General features: G+C 38.3%; 1 protein-coding gene across 10 annotated transcripts in view; it reads left to right on the forward strand.

The window, feature by feature from the left end:
• The window catches only part of TLE1 (TLE family member 1, transcriptional corepressor), a 97256-nt gene that overhangs the window by 55344 nt on the left and 20556 nt on the right, over positions 1-21356 (forward strand). For all 10 annotated transcript variants that reach the window (XM_053702460.1, XM_053702461.1, XM_053702462.1 and 7 more), the window contains 6 exons: positions 7350-7403; positions 8759-8911; positions 10441-10585; positions 11773-11966; positions 12374-12450; positions 15959-16208. In XM_053702460.1, the coding sequence (XP_053558435.1) occupies positions 7350-7403; positions 8759-8911; positions 10441-10585; positions 11773-11966; positions 12374-12450; positions 15959-16208 (873 nt within the window). The remainder of the gene's footprint in view (positions 1-7349; positions 7404-8758; positions 8912-10440; positions 10586-11772; positions 11967-12373; positions 12451-15958; positions 16209-21356) is intronic.

Raw genomic sequence — 21356 nt, forward strand, 5'->3', positions numbered from 1 at the left:
TTTTCCTAACATATTGATGCCCTAGTATAGAAAGCCAGAGTAGGTTTACTCTGTTCTTCTTTTTTTTTTTTTTTTTCTTCTACAGGTCTCTGTAAGGAGTATGTGTTACTTTCACGCCTTGTAAGTTGTCCTCCTGCTGGACGGCTAGACTGCAGGTAAGTGCCTTTTGTCTTCTGGGTATGAAAACTGCACTTCTGATGACAGCTATTTAGATGGGGACATGGCACTCCTATTATGGTTAACTTTGAACATTTAATTGGGACTTTTACATGTGAAGGGCTCACAATATATTCGGGGTTGTGTGTGTCCGATATATGGATGCGCAGTGTTTATTTGGCTTTTTACTTTATGTAGCCAATTTGGTAACAGACTTTCATTTCAATGTGCTTTCAATGTGGCTGTCTGTTGCGCCATTTTTTCGAGTAGTTGGGCTGACGAGGGAGACCGTTTGTTTTCTGTTACATTTTACCTGGCTGTGGAACGCGCGCTTTAGACTTGCTGTGCAGTTCTTGTTTAGTGCCGGGTTCGCCGGTCACGTGACTCGCCTACTTGATGCGGAGAGGAGCAGCGCCATTTGTCTTTGTCGGCTTGGTGCGGCAAGCTTGTCTCCGTATTCTGATTTGGTCAGTCTCTCGGCTATTCTTTGAAAGTGTGGTAAGACTCCTCACTAGAGTTGTCTGTACTAGTTTAAGGTATAGCTTGTATTGCGTAACATAGTAGGTACTTTAAAGTACAGTACTTTTTTTGTCCAATTTTTTTTTTTTTATCTCTGTGGGAATTTTTGCACAGGTTTTGGACATGGAATCTGAAGATATTCCTTTCAACAAATGTTTATTATGCCTAGAAGCCCAAATTGTTTTGCCCATGCAATTTTGTGACTGATGTTTAGCTAGAACGCTAAAGTAGAAGGATAAATTATTGCCCTCTGAGCCAAACGTTTCTCAGGATGATGCTGTTCAGGCAATGCCACAGTTTTCTCCTCAACTGTCCCAAGCTTCTATGGCGTCACATGCAGTGCCCTGCGGTTCCTCTCAGCCTCCTGGAGGAGTTTATTTGCCTTCAGATATTGCTGTTCAGGTCTGATGGTCGCTTCCATTTGACATTAATCCCATTTGAGAGCTCTGCAGTTATGCATGCTTGGACAATGGAACGGGGTCCATTCACATCTATCTCAGAGGATAGATTTAGATCATTCTACATGAGACTCACTCTTGTGGTGGCTTTCTCAGGAGCATCCGTCTCGGGGCACATGCTTCCAGGGACCTTCCTGGGTGATTGTAACCACAGACCAGCCTGTTGGGCTGTTGATCAGTCTTGGACTCGTTAAAGGTGCAGGGACTATTGAATCAGGATGAGTCTGTTCTCCCCATAAATATCTTGGAGTTGAGAGCAATTTTCAGTGCTCTGATGGCTTGGCCTCAGTTGTCCTTAGCCCGGTTTATCAGGTTTCAGTCGGACAATATCACCTTAGTGGCTTACATCAACCACCAGAGAGGAACTCTGAGTTCCTTAGCCATGAAGGAGGTCGCTTGGATTGTTTAGTGGGTGGAAGCCTACAGATGCGGTGTGACATCCACATTCCAGGTGTGGACAACTGGGAAGCGGACTTCCTGAGCAGACAGACATTTCATCCCGGGGAGTGGGAACTCCATCCGGAGATGTTCTCCAGGTTAACTCTCAGATGGGGATGCCAGAGTTGGATCTGATGGTGTCTCGGCAGAACGCCAAGCTTCCAAGGTATGGTTCAAGGTCGAGAGATCTGCAGGCCACCCTGATAGATGCCCTGGTGGTTCCTTGGTATTTAAGTTTGGCATATCTGTTTCCTCCGTTTGCTCTCCTTCCACGGGTCATTGCATGTATCAAACAGGAGAGAGTGTCAGTAATTCTTATAGCTCCTGCATGGCCTTGCAGGATCTGGTATGCAGACCTAGTGAAGATGTCATCTTTCACCTTGGAGGCTGCATCTGAAGAAGGACCTTCTATCTCAGGGTCCATTCCTTCATCCAAATCTTGTTTCTCTGAAGCTGACTGCTTGGAGATTGAACGCTTATTTCTGTCTAAATGTGGTTTTTCTGAGTCTGGCATTGAGACCATGATTCAGGCTCGCAAGCCTGTTACTAGAAAGATTTACCATAAGATATGGCATAAATACCTTTATTGGTGCGAATCCAAAGGCTACTCTTGAAGTAGGGTCAGGATTCCTAGGATTTTGGCTTTTCTCCAGGAAGGTCTGGAGAAAGGATTGTCTGCCAGTTCTCTGAAGGGTCAGATTTCTGTATTATCTATTTTGTTGCATAAGCATCTGGTGGATGTGCCAGACATTCAATCCTTTTGTCAGGCTCTGGTCAGAAAAAGGCCTGTGTTTGTCTGTTGCTCCTCCTTGGAGCCTTAACCTCGTTCTTAAAGTTTTGCAGCAGGCTCCGTTTGAGCCATTGCATTCAATAGATATTGAGTTATCTTGGAAGGTTTTGTTTCTTATTGTTATTTCTTCTGCTCGGAGCTCTCGGCTTTGCAGTGTGATTTGCCTTACCTTATTTTTCATGCTGATAAGGCAGTTCTTTGTACTAAAGTGGGATTTCTCCCTAATGTGGTTTCTGATAGAAATATTCAGGAATTTATTGTTCCTTCTCTATGTATTAATCCTTCTCATAAGGAACATTTGTTACACAACTTGGATGATGTGCGTGCTCTAAAATTCTACCTTCAGACGACTAAGGATTTTTGCCAGTCCTCTGCCCTGTTTGTTTCTCTGGAAAGCGTAAAGGTCAGAAAGCTACTGCTACTTTTCTTTATCTCTGGTTGAGAAGTATAATTCGTTTTGCTTATGTGACTGCTGGTCAGCAGCCTCCTGAGAGAATTATGACTAATTCCACGAGGGCTGTCTCCTGTTCTTGGGCTTTCAAAAATGAAGCTTCTGTAGAACAGATCTGCAAGGCTGCAATTTGGTCCTCTCTGCATACTTTTTCAAAATTTTCAAAATTTTGATAATTTTGCCTTAACTGAGGCTTCTTTTGGGAGAAAGGTTCTTCAAGCGGTGGTGCCTTCTGTTTAGGTCTGCCTGTCTTGTTATCCCTCCCTAGTCATCTGTGTCCTCTAGCTTGGGTATTGGTTCCCACTAGTAATTGATAACATCGTGGACTCTCCATATCTTAGGAAAGAAAACAAAATTTATGCTTACCTGATAAATTTATTTATTTCCGGATATGGAGTACACGACCACACCCTTAAATTTTAAGACAGTCATTTTTTGACTAAACCTCAGGCACCTCTACACCTTTTGTTCCTTTTTTTTTTCCATTTTCCTTCGCTCGAATGACTGGGTATTATGGGTAGGGGAGTGACACTTTGCCGCCTCCTGCTGGCCAGGAGTGTTATTCCCACTAGTAATTGATTACTAGACTCTCCCTATCTGGAAATAAATACATTTATCCGGAAAGCATAATTTTTTTTTTCCGACTTCACCCCCCAAGGGGCAGCTTTATTAAATCTTGGAAAAGCTGGAAAAGTTATTAGCTTTCCTATGCTGTGTAGATCTGGTATCTATGGGAGTTATTGTTCCGGTGCCACAGGAAGAGAGGGGAAAAGGGTTTTATTCAAACCTCTTTATTCCCAAAAAAAGGAGGGAACCTTTCGCCCCATCTTAGATCTAAAGTGCCTCAACAACTTTGTACAGCTTCCTTCAAAATGGAAACTATCCGGTCCATTCTTACACTCATTCTGGAAGGTCAATTTAAGACTACCATAAATCTTTAGAATGCATACCTTCATATTAGAATCCACCCAGATCATTACCATTATCTACGCTTTGCTTTTCTGGACAGGCATTACCAATTCAAGGCTCTTCGTTCGGTTTTTGCTACAGCTCCCAGGATTTTACAAAGGTGCTGGGTGCCCTTCTGGCTTTAGTCAGACTACAATAAATTGCTGTGATGCCAATACTTGGACGACATCTTGGTTCAGACGCAATCTCTACATTTAGCAAAATCTCACACAGACGTTACTGTGGTGTCTTCAGACGCATTAATGGAAGTTATACTTGGAAAAGAGCCCTCTCATTCCCAACATGAGGGCACTTTCTAGGGATCGTCATAGATTCTATGAGCATGCGTATTTATCTCACAGATCGACGCAGAGAGAAGCTTCAGTCTGCCTGTCGTCTTTTTCAATCTACTCCTCGTCTTTCTGTAGCTCAATGCATGGAAGTGGAAGATCTTATGGTAGCGTCCTCGGATGCTATTTCTTTTGCCCGCTTTCATTTAAGACCTCTACAGTTATGTATACTCAAGCAATGGAATCGGAATCACTCTGATTTGTCTCAGGTAATATCTCTGGATCAAGAGACCAGAAATTCTTTTTCCTGGTTGTTGTCTCTGTAAGCCATTCTCCAGGGCATGCTCTTCCTGTGCCCAACTTGGGAAATTATAACAGACCCATGTCTGACAGGATGGGGTGCAGTATGGGGCACTCTTGAGAGCTCAGGGAATTTGGCGGTCAGAGGAGGTGACTCTTCTTTGATCTGATGACCATTTTTAATGCAATACTGTCATGGCCCCAGTTATGTTACGTCCGTTATATTTCATTTCAGTTGGACATCACTAAGGTAGCTTATGTCAGGGCGGAACTCTCAGCACTCTGGCGATGCTGGGGGTGTCCCGCATTCTTCAATGGGTGGAGACTTATAAATGCCAGATTTCAGACGTTCACATTCCAGGTGTGGAGAACTGGGAGGCGGCTTTTTGAGCAGGGAGTATCAGGTGTGGAGGGCTTGGCTGTCTTGTTTCACAGAACGTGGGTTCTCTTGGCACAGAGTAAATATTCTGCATATTCAGTTCCTGCAAGATGGATTGGAGAGAGGTTTGTCAGCTAGTTCTCTTAAAGGACCAGTCGACACAGTAGATTTGCATAATCAACAAATGCAAGATAACAGGACAATGCAATAGCAATTAGTCTGAACTTCAAATGAGTAGTAGATTTTTTTTCTTACAGTTTTAAAAATTGTCTATTTCCACTCCCCCTGTACCATGTGAAAGCCATCAGCCAATCACAAATGCATACACGTACCATGCAACAGCCTTCAGCCAATCACAAATGCAAATACATATATGCTGTGAATTCTTGCGCATGCTCAGTAGGAGCTGGTGACTCAAAGTTAAAATATAAAAAGACTGTGCACATTTTGTTAATGGAAGGTTGTTTAAAATTACATGCTTTGTCTGAAAAATTAAAGTTTAATTTTGACGAGTGTCCCTTTAAGGGTCAGATATCTGCTCTTTCTGTATTGCATAAAAGGTTGGCTTGTTTGCCAGACATTCTATAGTTTGTACAACTATAGCTAGAATTAGACCTGTTTTCAAACCTATTGCTCCTCCATGAAGTCTTAATCTTGTTCTTAGAGTTCTTCAACATGCTCAGTTTCAGCCTATGCATTCTATTGATATCAAGTTATTATCTTGGAAAGTGTTTCTGTTAGCAATTTCCTCTGCTCATAGAGTTTCGGAATTGACTTCTGTCCAGTGGGATCCGCCTTATCTGGTATTCTATTCGGATAAAGCTGTTCTTTGGGAAAAGAGGTAAAAAAACAAACAAACCCTAAGGTAGTTTCAACTCATATCAATCAGGAAATTGTTGTTCACTTTTTGTACAAATCCTTCTTCCTCCAAGGAGAGGTTGTTGCATAATCTGGATATTGTTAGAGCTTTAAAGCTTTATCTACATGCTACCAAGGAATTTGGTCCATTATCTTCCTTGTTTGTTGTTTGCCTCCATCCCTGAATAAGGCAGTGTCTACTTCCTGGGCCTTCAAGAATGGGGCTTCAGTTGAACAGATCTACAAGGCTGCTACCTGATCTTCAGTACATACTTTCACAAAATGTAATTTGGTTTTATGTTTTTGCCTCAGAAGAGGCTTCCTTTGGGAGAGAAGTTCTTCAGGCGGTGGTGCCTAGTACTTAGGAACTGCCTTACCTATTTTTTTCTCCCTAAATTTTTCGTGGACTACACAGCTTGAGTATTGGTTTCCCATATGTTATGAATAGGAATTTGTGGGCTCTCACTACCATTAGAAAGAAAATATAATTTATGCTTACCTAATTATTTTATTGGCAGTGAGAGTCCACGAACCCGCCCTGAATAGTGAAGTGGCGGCAGTCTTATGGCACCTCTTTACCCCTTTTATCTCTCTAATTTTACTTATCCTCAGCTTGAACTACTGAAAGGCTAGGGAAAGTGGAAGGGATATTTCAGTTCTCTGTTTGGTGGTGTCCTTGCCTCCTCCTGGTGGACAGGTGAGGTATTTCCCATATGTTATGAATAGTCATTTGTGGACTCTCACTACCAAGAAAGAAAATAATTTACCAGGTAAGCATAAATTATATATTTTTGGGGGTTCTGGCCATTTGGAGGCAGGCATTGGGAAAAGTTTTTTTGCCATTTAGATTGGGGTTTGTTTAGTTTTACAGGGAAAGTGTTTTCATGGTCCAGTATTGGTGCTTACTCAGAATGGAGGGACTATCGGGAATAGTGGCTACTGTTTCTGAATGTCTCTTACAAGGCAGTGAGTACAGTGATATGATGGAAGATGCCAGGTAGAGCTCTAAGTTCAGAACTTTGCCAGAATATGCAGAACATTTAGAACAAAGAAACTAGAGTTCTAAAGAAAGTTCATCCTTTTTCAGCTGGATTTTACTACAAATTCCTCACCCTATTTTAGGGAGTGGTGATAAGTTTGCTAACTTTAGAACCACAAAATATGCCAAAAGTAATGTAACCTGCTTCTGTGCAGTTAAAACAAACAGATGTGCCTCAGTACTCAGATTTGTTTTAAGCCACACTCCTGGTGAATGTATCACTATTTCCATCATACAATAAATATCTCCATTGAAATCAGAGATGTATCCAAGTATAAAAATGATAACAGGAGTAAATGAGAAAGTTGCTTCAAATTGCATGCTCTATCTGAATTTGGTTCACAATATCTCTTTAAGGCATAATGTTGTATATTATTCCTAGCAGAGTAGTTTGAGTTGTGGTGTTATTTTTTTAATTTTTTTTTATATAATACGTATGTATATTCAAATGAATGAGGTTAAATTAACTGACATTTAATACCCCAACTGCTTGAGGATAACTTAATTTGTGGAAGCAGCTGATCATTTCTTAAGTGTCCTTTATGTCGTTGAAACGGCTAGCATGGGTGAGATGAAATGAGTCTGTATACTAAGCATACATTTAATGCTGAGGAATAGAATACATTTTTTCAGAAATATTGTATCTTATATTATTTTACTGCATTCTCAGTGAATTGTGCAATTATAACAGAACTTTTTTTACTTTTCTTTTTCTTTGCATAGGACAGTGACGGGGACAAAAGTGACGATAATTTAGTTGTTGATGTATCCAATGAGGTAAACTTATTTGACTTTTATGTTTGGTAGTCCCCCCCCCCCTTTGTTTAAAGTTGGCCTTGTGCCTTTGACTAAATCGCCTTTTCTTTCATTTTGGAGCCCTGGAGGTGAAGGCTCGGCCGTGCAACCCTGCAAACCACTAGTTAAAGGGACATGATACAGAAAATTAGAGCACACCATTTTAAGCAACTTTCCCAATCTATTATAAAATTTGCTTCATTTTCTTGGTATCCATTGTAGTAGGAGCAGAAATACTAGCCAAATACAGTGGGTGAGTCATACAAGAGGCATGTCTAGTCAGCCCAAAATCAGCAGCTGGTTCCTGGTAGTGCAACAACAAAGGATACAAAGAGAATTTAAATAAAACAAGTAAATTGGAAAGTTGATTAAAATTGCATGCCCTGATTTATAAAATTTAAACTTTACTTTCCCTTTAAGAAGCAGCCTGTCATGATTAATGGGGCCTGTAGAGAAGAAAATCAGTTAAAGGGACACTGAACCCAATTTTTTTCTTTCATGATTCAGATAGAGCATGAAATTTTAAGCAACTTTCCAATTTACTCCCATTATCCATTTTTTGTTCTCTTGCTATCTTTAATTTAAAGGCAGGAATGTAAATCTTAGCAGCCAGCTCATTTTAGGTTCAGCACCATGGATAGCGCTTGCTTATTAGAGGCTTACATTTACCCACCAATAAGCAAGCGTAACCCAGGTTCTCAACCAAAAATGGTCCGGCTTCTATGCATCACATTCCTGCTTTTTAATTAAAGATAGCAAGAGAACGAAGAAAAATTGATAATAGGAGTAAATTAGAAAGTTGCTTAAAATTGCATGCTCTATCTGAATCATGAAAGAAAAATAATGGGTTCAGTGTCCCTTTTAATCATGCTGTGCAATATAAATGTATTAAACTAGAAAGAAATGCAAATATACTGTAGTATAGTATACCGGTTATATAGTCCCAGAAGCATAAAAAGTGGGTTTATTCCGCACAGGTATATCCGTTTTTGGTATCCAAAATATGTTATTAAAAAAAAAAAAGTAAATATTTTATAGCAAAAAGGATGCAAATCATTATCTGCGTGTGTTTAGCCACCAATTACCAGCTAGCTACCACTAGTGCATTGCTGCTCCTGAGCCTACCTAGGTATGCTTAACAACAAAGTACCAAGAGAACAAAATAAATTTGATGATGCAAGTAAATTTAAAGGGACATAATTGAACTTTCATGGGTAAGACCAGAGCATGTTACTTTAAGAGACTTTTCAAGTATAAATAGACAATTTCCAAAGTTCATAAATAAGTATTTTTAAGCTGCCCAGCAAGAACCCCCATATATTTGTATTTCCTTCAAGGACCCCTCCTCCCCAAGAGCAAGCCCTGCACACTCGCCACGTGAAAATGGTATTGACAAAAGCCGATTGATGAAAAAAGATGCTTCTAGCAGTCCAGCTTCCACAGCTTCTTCAGGCAGCTCCACGTCTTTAAAATCGAAAGAAATGATTATGGTAAAGTACTAGAAGCATACAGTTTAAAAGACATTGTGAGCTTGTCATTTCCTTAGCCATTTTATTTTATATTGCTGTGATTTCTGATTTTTTTCTTTTATTTTTTTTATTTTTTTAAATGTAGCAGGACCATTAAAATATGATTTGAAGAATTTAAAAAACGTATTCCATTAGTATTGGTGTATGATGTGCTCAGTGACACGAGTGTCATGTTGTGCATGCAGGCTACAGCAGTAGGAAGTCACATGCATAGTTATTGCTCCAGCTGTTTGGCAAATGTTGAAATTTCTCAAAATGGTCATATATAGATATGCTCAACATGAATTTGCTTGACATTTGCTACAAGTATTGTTGCTTGATTCTGTATTATGCTTTAATATTGAGTTACAAGGACACTACAAGTATAAAATGCCAGACTTTGATTTTGATGTAGGGATTCCAAAGTCATTTGTTGCTCATCAATATAGATTACCAGATGCATTGAACATGTTGTTTTTTTTTTTTAGTTGCTATTTAAAGTAGCTTGCTTCTTCTATGAACATTGCATTATCTGTAATCTTTTACTTCACAGCAGTGCATGTTGTTGTCAACCGATTTCACATGATTCTGTTTTATCTCATATATGGCTCCGATTTCACCTGTATCAAGTGTACAAGCTAAACTGGGTTAAAAATATATTTATTTTTTGTAAGCACTGTCCTAGAGGGATTCAAAAGCAAAATAGCACATTTCTAAATAATAAAATATTAGGTCTTATGTTTTATATAATTTTGTAGCCACTTGGATGTAAAAATGATACGTTTTATATTATATAGACTTTAAATGCATATTGTAATGCTGACTGTGAATGCTGAGAATTCTAGTAATACTAATTATTGTTGCAAGTCATCTTACATGTCTTGTCATCTTTGAACAAGTTTTCTAATTACCTTATGGACTGATAATGATTCATGTGTGATTTGTGTCTTTGACTTTTGACTTGGTATGGTGTACAGTTTCAATATAGTCATAAAGTGTCCTTATAATATCTATTAAGGTCTTGAATGCATTGCAATGGAAAATTGAACCACTCTCAATGTAATGCTAACTTGGCTTTGATCCCTGAATTAAGTGATGGCAAATTCATGAGACCTTTATTTTTGCAACAACTTACTAGGCCAATTGTAAGTGTTCTGGTTGCAGAATGTGATTTTGTGCCAGATAGTCCTTAATTTGTCAAGCTGTGTGAAAAGACCACATTGAGGAAATTATATGCAGGCTTATAAATTAGTTAGAAACCATCTCTTTATACTGCTGGAGCAAGAAATACGTGTGACTCTTTCTACAGAACTGAGTTTTTATTTTGGCAGGAGAATTAAAGGTCAACATTTCTTTCTCACAAGTTAATGCTGACAACATTGTGTGGATTTATGAAAATTGGCTGAAGCAGTGGGTAATAGATGCCCAGTATCCCAGCTGCTGTTGTGATAAATTGTGTAATATGGCCTGGATTAAAAATAATACTCTTTTAATTTGTTTAATGATACTAGCATGAAAAAGCCAGCACGCCTGTTCTGAAATCAAGCACGCCAACTCCTCGAAGTGATGTGCCGACTCCCGGCACAAGTGCAACGTCGGGGCTGCGACCGGGCCTTGGCAAGCCTCCATCCATGGACCCTCTAGTTAACCAAGCTGGTAAGAATGCCCTTCTCTGTGCTTTGTTTGCATTACATATGCTACCTACGTAATACCCTATGAATTCTAAATGTCCTTCTCCTATTCTCCCAGCAGAGAGGCATGATGAATAACAGATGTTTACTCTCCATTTTCTGCAGCTGCACCACTTTCAGTCAGAATGTTTACACTTGGCTTTATTTTAATTCCAAATACTCCAATTTTTAGAAAAGCATATAGAAGATATCCATCTTCTTATTTTCAGTGTAATGCCATTCTCAAACCCATAATTCCCAGTTCCAGTTAGTTAATATTTGCTATATGCATACAATAAACGAAGGCGGCAATGTTTACTTTCACATGCAAGTTCTTTCATGTAAATCCTTGAAGAAATCTATTTTCTTTTGTGAAAGGCCTATTAAAATTCAGAAGTCTGGCCTAGAAGATGATTAATTCCAGATTTCTTAACCTTTATCTTTGGTTTTGCCAGAGGCGACTAAATATGTAAACAAAGAACAGACCACGTAACACGAATAAAGAGGGGGGTGAAAGGAGGATTGTGGAGAGGTGGAATTCAGCTGCTATAAATTTTTGTTGAGCTTTTAAAGATAACCACTGTTATTTAGACAGCAAATGTTTCTTTTAATAGGGTTGGTTTTAATGTGTGTTCGGATATATTCTATTTAGTATGTATAATGTGTTGGGAAGTAGCTTGGAAGTGTAATATTTACACTTTATATCATGTAAAACTCACTGGAATTGTCTGACACAAAATATTAAAAACACAAATATTTCACCTGCTCACTGGTGAAGCAGTCTTGTACCAAACCTTAATAAATAACTAGGCAGCCTATCCAATGTTGCATGCCAAGAAAATTAATTTTTATGTATGTATAATATATATATATATATATATATATATATATATATATGTATATGTATATATATATATATATATATATATATATGTATATATATATATGTATATATATGTATGTATATATATGTATGTATATATATATGTGTATATATATATATGTATATATATATATGTATATATATATATGTATATATATATATGTATATATATATATGTGTATATATATATGTATATATATATGTATATATATATATGTATATATATATATATATGTGTATATATATAAATATATATATATCATTTTTTTTTTTTTTTTTTTGGGACAAAGCTGCTGCAGGTTTACGAACACCATTGGCAGTACCTGGCCCTTATGGCACACATTTTGGCATGGTACCTCATGGGGGCATGAATGGTGAGCTGACCAGTCCAGGAGCAGCATATGCAAGCTTGCACAACATGTCACCGCAGATGAGTGCAGCTGCTGCGGCCGCTGCTGTGGTTGCTTATGGACGATCCCCTATGGTGAGTAAAATTAATTTATTGTAGGCTAATGATTTGTCTGGAAATCTAGATTTGTCAAGATTTTTATTTTTAAATAAGATATTCTATGAAGTGTGAATACCTAAGGTGTGAACGTATGCAAATCAAAGCAGAGTTTTTGATAGTATAGATCACCAATTAGAATTAACTCCAGATATGCTCCAATCCAATGTGTGCCAATCAGTCACTTGCTTAATGAGTCCTAAATCCTCCTCAATTTAGACTGTGAACAAGCAGTGAGTGTTAGTGATGCCCTGATTAACTCACTTGTGCTCAAAGAGGTTCTTAAATCATAATGTTGCTAGTGTTCCCCCAAAAAGGGCCTTTGAATCTGAACATGCATTCAAATGAAAATAAAGTAGATTCATTTTTTCCTCATTTTTACAAAGGTTGGGTTTGATCCGCCTCCACACATGAGAGTACCTGGAATGCCTCCAAACTTAGCTGGAATTCCTGGAGGAAAACCGTAAGTAGATATGTTTGTTGTACTATTATTATAGAAGGGGCCATACCTTTTTTTTTTTTTTTTTTTAGTGACAGCATAGTCAAAGTTAATTGTATTCTTGCGTTTGTCACTACTATATTATAATTTCTCTTTGGAACCAAGTAAATTGTATTTTTACACAAGGATTAAAGTGTTGCTATGTGAGAGGCGAGGTGGTGGTGACAGATTCTATGCACTTCCATTCATTACAGCTTCAAGTAGTTCTGTTAGATCAGGGGTATTAACACCAGTCCTCAGCCCTCGCTAAAAGGCCAGATTTTCAGGGTTACCTTGGGTTGGGAGCATGTTAATAACAATGTTAATCAGCTGATTATTTCACCTGTGCTCCAGTTCAGATATCCTGAATGTCTGGCCTGTTAGGAAGCCCTGAAGATAGGTTTGAAAACCCCTGCTTTAGATGTAAAGGAGAGTGAATAGTGAGTTAAGAAATGCAAAAAAATGGAAGTTGGTGTTAAAAGGTGAGCTCCCCCCCCCCCCCCCACACTAGGCTTTTAAATTTTTCTAGTTGCCGTAAGGATGTGTATAAGTGAAGCACATTATTTTATGCATTTATATAATCCTTAGTTTTAGATAAATTTGGATTCGGGTCAGTGAACATCTTTTTTGAGCATGCACCTAACTGCCTTTGTGTTGAATCATTTGCTCAACAAAGTGAGATGGGATATATATATATATATATATATATATATATATATATATATATATATATATATATATATATATATATATATATATATATATATATATATATATATATATATATATATATATATATATATTCCCCCCACTATTTATTTTTAAATTTGCACTTACCGCTTTGCAGCTAATCATGTTGGCCCCTTCAATTCACTATTTCCTGTTTATCTGCTACTAGTATTTTTTCCACTAAACATAATGCTTGCCCATCTTTTATTACCTGAAGAATAAGGTAGTGAAAGGCAACAGAGGCACATATATCCCACATAAACCCTAAAGGACCACTAAATACAGTAGAAATGCACAATTAACAAGTGTATAATATAAAGATAATGCAATAACACTCTGAATTTGAAATATGCAGTAGATTTATTTATTTATTTTCAGTCAAATTTATCTTTTCCCCATTTGCCGTGCCCCTGTATCATGTGACAGCCATCAGCCAATCTCAGACTAGTATAAGTATACTCTATGAACTTGTGCACATGCTCAGTAGGAACTAGTGCCTAAAAAAGGGTGTATGTAAAAAGAATGTGCACAATTTGATAATAGTACATTGGAAAGTCTCTTAAAAATGCATACTCTATCTAAATCATAAAAGTTTAATGTTGACTTTAGTGTCCCTTTAAGAAGGCACTTTAAACTGTTTGGTGGTTGATCTCAACCAGGAGGACTCTGCATTGGGAGGAAACAAATATTCAAGATATCACATCTGTTTACCATCAGGGCAAGCATTTGTCTAGCAGATTATTTGTGTCCAAAAGGTCGTTATGAGTGAATAGGTTTTTAACGGCACAATTCTTAATCTTATTCAGGTTTTATGAATAACTGTAATATGTGCAATGTCTGACTTCCATCATTAAATCTTGAAGGTTGCCACTTGGTTTCCATTTATGGAAGTATTTGCAGCAAATACCTTGACCACACGCTGAGATTTTCAGTAGATATAGGGTTTACTCATTTTTCGCTCTTTTATTTATTTTTAAAATATTTAAAAGAACAGTAGTAGGTGCCAATTTTGCCAGACTTCCCAAGGCATCCCTTTGTGACCATCCTTATAAAGAGGAGTATAGACTTCCTTGTACTCTTACTAATACACTTCATGCTCTTTCGCTCTGGACTTGGAGGCTGAGCCTCACCATAAAGAAGGCTTGATTTTTCTGATCATGTTGTACAGTATTGCAAGCTTGTAATGTATTTAGATTTTCAGCCTAATTTTACGTTTTCTTCCCATAGAATCCTTATATTCTGTACATCATGTCCTTTAGTTTGTACATGACTGGTTCACGAGTGCTCTCTGTCCAGTGCTGTGAAGGTTTACATCTGCGTTGCTAACTATTGTGCCATATGGTACCAGAACACACTCTTCTCCCAATTATTTAAAGCAGTGGTGCATTTTTGGCCTTACAGTAAGTCTAGGTGTCTCCATGAGAAACTTCTAAAGCTCTCATTTATTACATTTGGTAGTCGTGCAGTAGACACCATTCTATCATTTGCTTTATTAGGTTTTCCATCAGAACAAGGTATTTCTTTGTTTAGTACCAGTAACGTATAAGAGGTGGTGTAAGTTTCATGCTTCTTGAAATGTCACCTTTCATTTTATTTTTTATATTCTGATAAGAAGCTACTAAATGGTTTTATACTTTGGAAGTAATTCACTGTCTTCCTATCTCAGCAAAACAATAGATTGTTCTGATAAACTACTTGGCATTCCAGAAAAGAGTACAATTCCAGGGCAGTTGTCTGGTACCCATTAAATAAGACACCTATTCATGCTCTATCTACAAGAGTAGTCTCCAAGCATCTCGTCTGATGTGACAAATGTAAAGCAGCAGTGTTGAGCAGACACAGAATTCTAAATTTAACTTTTGATAAATTTGATAAAGCCTACAATTTAGAAAAGAGTTATACTTTTATATACCTTTTTCTTTTGGCATACTTTGTATCCTCAGTTATAGAGGTAGTCACAGGAGCATGCACATGAGTTGTGCACCACGTGTAATAGTTATACATATAGTACTTAAAGGGATATGAAACCCAAACATTTTTCTTTTATGATTCTGACAGATTACTTCTATTATCAAATTTATCAAATGTATTATCAAATTTGCTTTTTTTCAGTAATACCTAGGTAGGGATCTGGAGCACTGCATGGCAAGAAATAGTGCTGCTATATAGTGCTCTAGAAATGGGCCAGCTCCTAAGCATACAACCCTGCTTTTCAACAAGATACCAAGAGAACGAAGAAAAGTTTATCAAGTAAATTGTAAAGTTGTTTAAAATCACATGCTCTATCTTAATCATGAGAGAAAAAATTGGGGCTTTATTTCCCTTTGTCTTGTGCACACTCCTGGGCCTACTTCAATATGCTTTCATGGAAAAGAGCAAAGTTCCAACCAAGGATACTAAGAAAAATCTGTAAATTTGATGTTTTTTTTTGACATAGTACAATCTTTGAGTCATGGAAGTTTTACTTTAGAATGTATAGGTTTACTAAAGCTTAATTTAGATATCTTCTGCAGAGACAGTGTTTTGGTGTTTCATTAAGCATCCCGCATGTTTGCCGCTTTTTCTATCAACAGTAGGAAGGGGGAGGGGTCTTATTCAAATCTGAAAATTGTTTTTTTATTTTTCCTCATCATTGGCCAGAAATATTTAGGGAAATAATAATTCTATTTCCTTAATAATAATAATAATAAAAAAATGTATGAATGTGTAAATCATTTTTAATGGAGCTATATTTTTAAAAATATTATTTTAATCTTGTTTCTAGGGCCTATTCATTTCATGTTACCGCCGATGGTCAAATGCAGCCGGTCCCCTTCCCTCCAGATGCATTGATTGGCCCTTTAATCCCTCGACATGCACGGCAAATAAACACACTAAATCACGGAGAAGTAGTTTGTGCAGTTACTATTAGCAACCCTACAAGACACGTGTACACGGGTGGAAAGGGATGCGTTAAAGTATGGGATATAAGCCAACCTGGCAACAAAAGCCCCGTCTCTCAGCTGGACTGCTTGGTAAGTGATAAGGAACTGGCATACAAGGATAGAATGTGTGAGGAAAAAGCTTTCCAGTCTGACATCTGTGTAAAACTCTGCAAAGAGTTTTTTTTCCTTATTTGTCATTTAAAGGGCCTGTATATTCAATTAGAGCAAGCATGTAATTTTCAGACTATGAGCCCTAGACTGTGTGTAACACTGGCAAAAGTGGTTAAACATAGTTGAAATACCGCTCAGAACTTGCAGAAAACTGCTGATCCAATTAACAGCGTCAGTCGTGCTGAATTAGCTGTGAATTAGCTGTGTTTACTGCACAGGACCAGCAGCACTCTAAACACACAGTAGAAATACCACTCGGGACTCAACCATTTTGCTGGTATTCTAGGGTTGATAGAGCAAGTAATATTGACTAACTGATTAGAGCATGTTTTTTTTTTTTTTTTTTTTTTTTTAAACTGTAATGGCCCTTTTAACTGGAGAATGCAACTTTTCTACTGGGAGCTAGCTTAACACTTTAGGTGAGACAATGACCAGAGGCATATATGTGCAGCCACCAATCGGCTGCTAGCTCCCAGTGGTGCATTGATGCTCCTAAACCTACCTTTGTATGCATTTCAACAAAGATACCAAGAGAACAAAGCAAATTTAATAAAAGTAAGTTGTTTTAAAATATCATGCTCTATCTGAATCATGAGATTAATTTTGTCTTTACTGTCTCTTTAAATTATTTTAATTTGCATATAGTGGCCTTCTTGATGTTTTCTAGGGTCTGATAATTTTCTAATGCTAAAATAAACTGCTCTAATTTGTTTCAGCGTTTTATTTTAGCTCTAGTATTTCATTGCTAAATCTGCATTTAGATTTAATGCCTTGCCTTACACGTTGCAACTCCTGAGCAGAAAACAGCTGGTGAGCCAAGTTAGAGCCACATTCACAGTAAGCCACAAACCGCTGATGTTGTACTGCTTGGATGATGTAATGTGTTGTGACTTTGAGCAGGACTTTAAACCCCACAAAAAATGTTAAACACATAACTAAAGAAACAGCTTGTCAGTCGTGAATGCTAAAATAAGAATTTATTTTAGCATTAGACCATCCTGTTAAAAAAGATTTCAATTCTAGCTGATATACAAATTCTTTTTCGATGGAATGTAATCAGTGCTGCAGGGATATTCACCATTAAAGGGGCAGTAAAGTCAAAAGTAGACATTCATGATTTAGACAGAGCATACAATTTTAAACTTTCTAATTTACTTCTATTATTAAATTTGCTTCCTTCTCTTGTTATCCTTTGCTGAAAGGTTTATCTAGGTAAGCTCAGACGCAGCTAAGAACCTAGGTTCTAGCTGCTGATTGGTGGCTATTATATATATATATATATATATATATATATATATATATATATATATATATATATATATATATATATATATATATATATATATATATATACTGATTATCAGTGGCTCACCCATGTGTTCAGTTAGAAACCAGTAGTGCATGGTTGCTCATTCAACAAATGATACCAAGAGAATGAAACAAATTTGATATTAGAAGTAAACTGTAAAATTGTTTAAAATTGTATGTTCTACCTAAATCATGAAAGAAAAAAATGTGGGTTTCATGTCCCTTTTAAGTGATGATAAATGTTCTTAGAGCTTAATATTGGTAGATCTTACGCAGGCTTCTATAGATCTGTGCATACAAGTTGCATTTGTCTTTGTGCCATAGGATATTTAGTACAATAAATTATGCTCTTAGTATTTTAGAACTACAGAAAATATATATTTTCTCCAACATTGGTGTGTCCGGTCCACGGCTTCATCCTTACTTGTGGGATATTCTCTTCCCCTACAGGAAATGGCAAAGAGAGCACCCAGCAAGAGCTGTCCATATAGCTCCCCCTCTGGCTCCGCCCCCCAGTCATTCTCTTTGCCGCTCTGAACAAGTAGCATCTCCACGGGATGGTAAAGAGTATGTGGTGTTAGTTGTAGTTTTTTATTCTTCTATCAAGAGTTTGTTATTTTAAAATAGTGCCGGTTTGTGCTATTTACTCTAAAACAGAAAAGGATGAAGAGTTCTGTTTAAAGAGGAGTATGATTTTAGCAGCAGTAACTAAAATCAATTGCTGTTCCCACGCAGGACTGTTGAGCCCAGAGAACTTCAGTTGGGGGGGAACAGTTTGCAGACTTTTCTGCTCAAGGTATGGTCAGTCATATTTCTAACAAGACATGTTAATGGTAGAAGACTGTCAGTTTTCCCTTAAGGGGTAAGTAAGCCATTTTCTTAGACTCATAACAGATTAAGGCTTACAAATGGGCTATACACTGGTTGACACTATTGTGGGCTAAATCGATTGTTTTATTTCATATTTTAATGGCATTTAGAGTGTTTTGTGCACTTATAAGCACTTTTGGCAATGTTTTTTATCGCCTGGCATTGAGTTAGACGGCTATTTCAGTCAGGAAGGCCCCTTCACTCTGGTATGCAGAGGAAGGAGGCCCCGTTTTCGCGCCTCAATTGCGCAGTTTACTCCCATGGCAGTGCTTGCAGCTTCATGTGAGGGGTCCTGTGGCATACTAAAACGGACTCTGGAAAGTTTATTTCATTGCTGAATAACTCTCAGGGAAGGTAAAAAGCCGCAGCAAGGCTGTGGCTGTGATTGTAGTGTACTAAAATTGTCTAATTGAACAAATAGCTCTGGTTTGCTTATTTTAAGGGTTAAAGTCTTGAAACTTGGTGTGCAATACTTTCAGGGCATTAGGACTCTGGGGTGAAAATTTTGTAAAAATCGGACATTGCCTTCATTGTTTTTCAATATATCAGAAATAAAGTGTGCCTGTTTATTATTTAAAGGGACAGTAACGCTTTTCTTTAAAAACGCTGTTATTACATTATTAGCCTGCCAAATTCTGTCTAACATGTCTATACCTTCAGATGGCTTATGTTCTGTGTGTATGAAAGCCAAGGTGGTTCCCCCAATTAATGTTTGTGCAAATTGTGTCATAGCGTCCAAACAAAGTATGGACAGTACTGCCACATTGAATAACATTGCCCAAGATGATTCTTCTAATGAAGGTAGTGGGGGTAGTTCCTCATCCTCTACTTCTGTGTCAACACCAGTTTTGCCCGCGCAGGCGATACCTAGTACATCTAGCGCGCCAATGCTTGTTACTATGCAACAGTTAACAGCAGTAATGGATAATTCTATAGCAAATCTGTTATCCAAACTGCCATCCTACCCTAGAAAGCGTGACAGCTCAGTTTTAAATACAGAAGATGAGCATGTTGGCGCTGAGGACAATTTATCAGTTATACCCTCACATCAATCTGAATTGGCAGTGAGGGAGGGCCTGTCTGAGGGGGAAATTTCTGATTCAGGAAAAGTTTCTCAGCAGGCAGACACTGATGTCGTAACATTTAATTTTAAGTTAGGACCTCCTTAAGCAGGGCGCGGAGATGTTCTAACTACTCTTGATGACTGTGATTCTTTGGTAAGTCCAGAGAAATTGTGCAAGATGGACAAATTCTTAGAGGTCCCAGTGCACGCTGATGCCTTTCCGATACCCAAGCGGGTGGCGGATATAGTGACTAAGGAGTGGGAAAAGCCAGGTATACCTTTTGTTCCACCTCCTATATTCAAGAAAATGTTCCCCATTGTTGACCCCAGAAGGTACGCATGGCAAACGGTTCCTAAGGTTGAGGGGGCAGTGTCAACGTTGGCTAAGCGCACAACTATTCCTATTGAGGACAGTTGCGCTTTTAAAGATCCTATGGATAAAAAATTGGAAGGATTGCTAAAATAGATATTTGTTCAGCAAGGTTTCCTGCTTCAACCAATCTCGTGCATTATTCCTGTCACCTCGCCAGCGTATTTTTGGTTTGAGGAACTAGAAAATTCGCTCCAAAAAGAGACTCCATATGATGAAGTCATGGACAGAATTCACGCACTAAAGTTGGCTAATTCCTTTATTTTGGATGCCGCTTTCCAATTGGTTAAGTTAGCGGCGAAAAATTCAGGGTTTGTGTCGTCCAAGAATAAATTGCTTAATCTTCCTTTCAAGGGTAAGACCCTTTTCGGGCCGGAATTGAAAGAGATTATTTCAGACATTACTGGTGGAAAGGGACATGCCCTCCCACAGGATAGGCCTTTCAAGGCTAAGAACAAATCTAATTTTCGTTCCTTTCGCAATTTCAGGAACGGACCGAATCCTAACTCTGCGGCCTCCAGACAAGAAGGCAACTCTTCCCAGCCTAAGCCAGCATGGAAACCATTGCAAGGCTGGAACAAGGGTAAACAGGCCAAGAAGCCCGCTGCTGCTACCAAGACAGCATGAAGGGGTAGCCCCCGATCCGGGACCGGATCTAGTTGGGGGCAGACTTTCTCTCTTCGCTCAGGCTTGGGCAAGAGACGTTCAGGACCCCTGGGCACTATAAATAGTCTCACAGGGGGTATCTTCTAGAGTTCAAGGAACTTCCTCCAAGGGGAAGGTTCCACATGTCTCGCTTATCTTCAGACCAGATAAAGAGACATGCATTCTTACATTGCGTAGGAGACCTATTAAAAATGGGAGTGATAAACCCAGTTCCAACAGCGGAACAAGGTCTGGGTTTTTACTCAAACCTGTTTGTAGTTCCCAAAAAAAGAGGGAACTTTCAGGCCAATTCTGGATCTAAAAATTCTAAACAAATTCCTCAGAGTTCCATCTTTCAAAATGGAAACCATTCGGACAATTTTACCAACAATCCAGGAGGGTCAATATATGACTACCGTGGACTTAAAGGATGCGTACCTGCATATTCCTATCCACAAAGATCATCATAAGTTTGAGGTTCGCCTTCATGGACAAACATTACCAGTTTGTGGCTCTTCCGTTCGGTTTAGCCACTGCTCCCAGAATCTTCACAAAGGTGCTAGGGTCCCTTCTAGCGGTTCTACGACTGAGGGGCATTGCTGTAGCACCTTACCTAGACGACATTCTAATCCAAGCGTCGTCTCTTTCCAAAGCAAGGGCTCATACAGACATTGTTCTAGCCTTTCTCAGATCTCACGGGTGGAAGGTGAATGTAGAAAAGAGTTCCCTGTCTCCGTCAACAAGAGTTCCCTTTTTGGGAACAATAATAGATTCTTTAGAAATGAAGATCTTCCTGACAGAGGTCAGAAAG

The sequence above is a fragment of the Bombina bombina genome, chromosome 2, assembly GCF_027579735.1.
Source record: "Bombina bombina isolate aBomBom1 chromosome 2, aBomBom1.pri, whole genome shotgun sequence".
In the NCBI taxonomy this organism is placed as follows: Eukaryota; Metazoa; Chordata; class Amphibia; order Anura; family Bombinatoridae; genus Bombina; species Bombina bombina.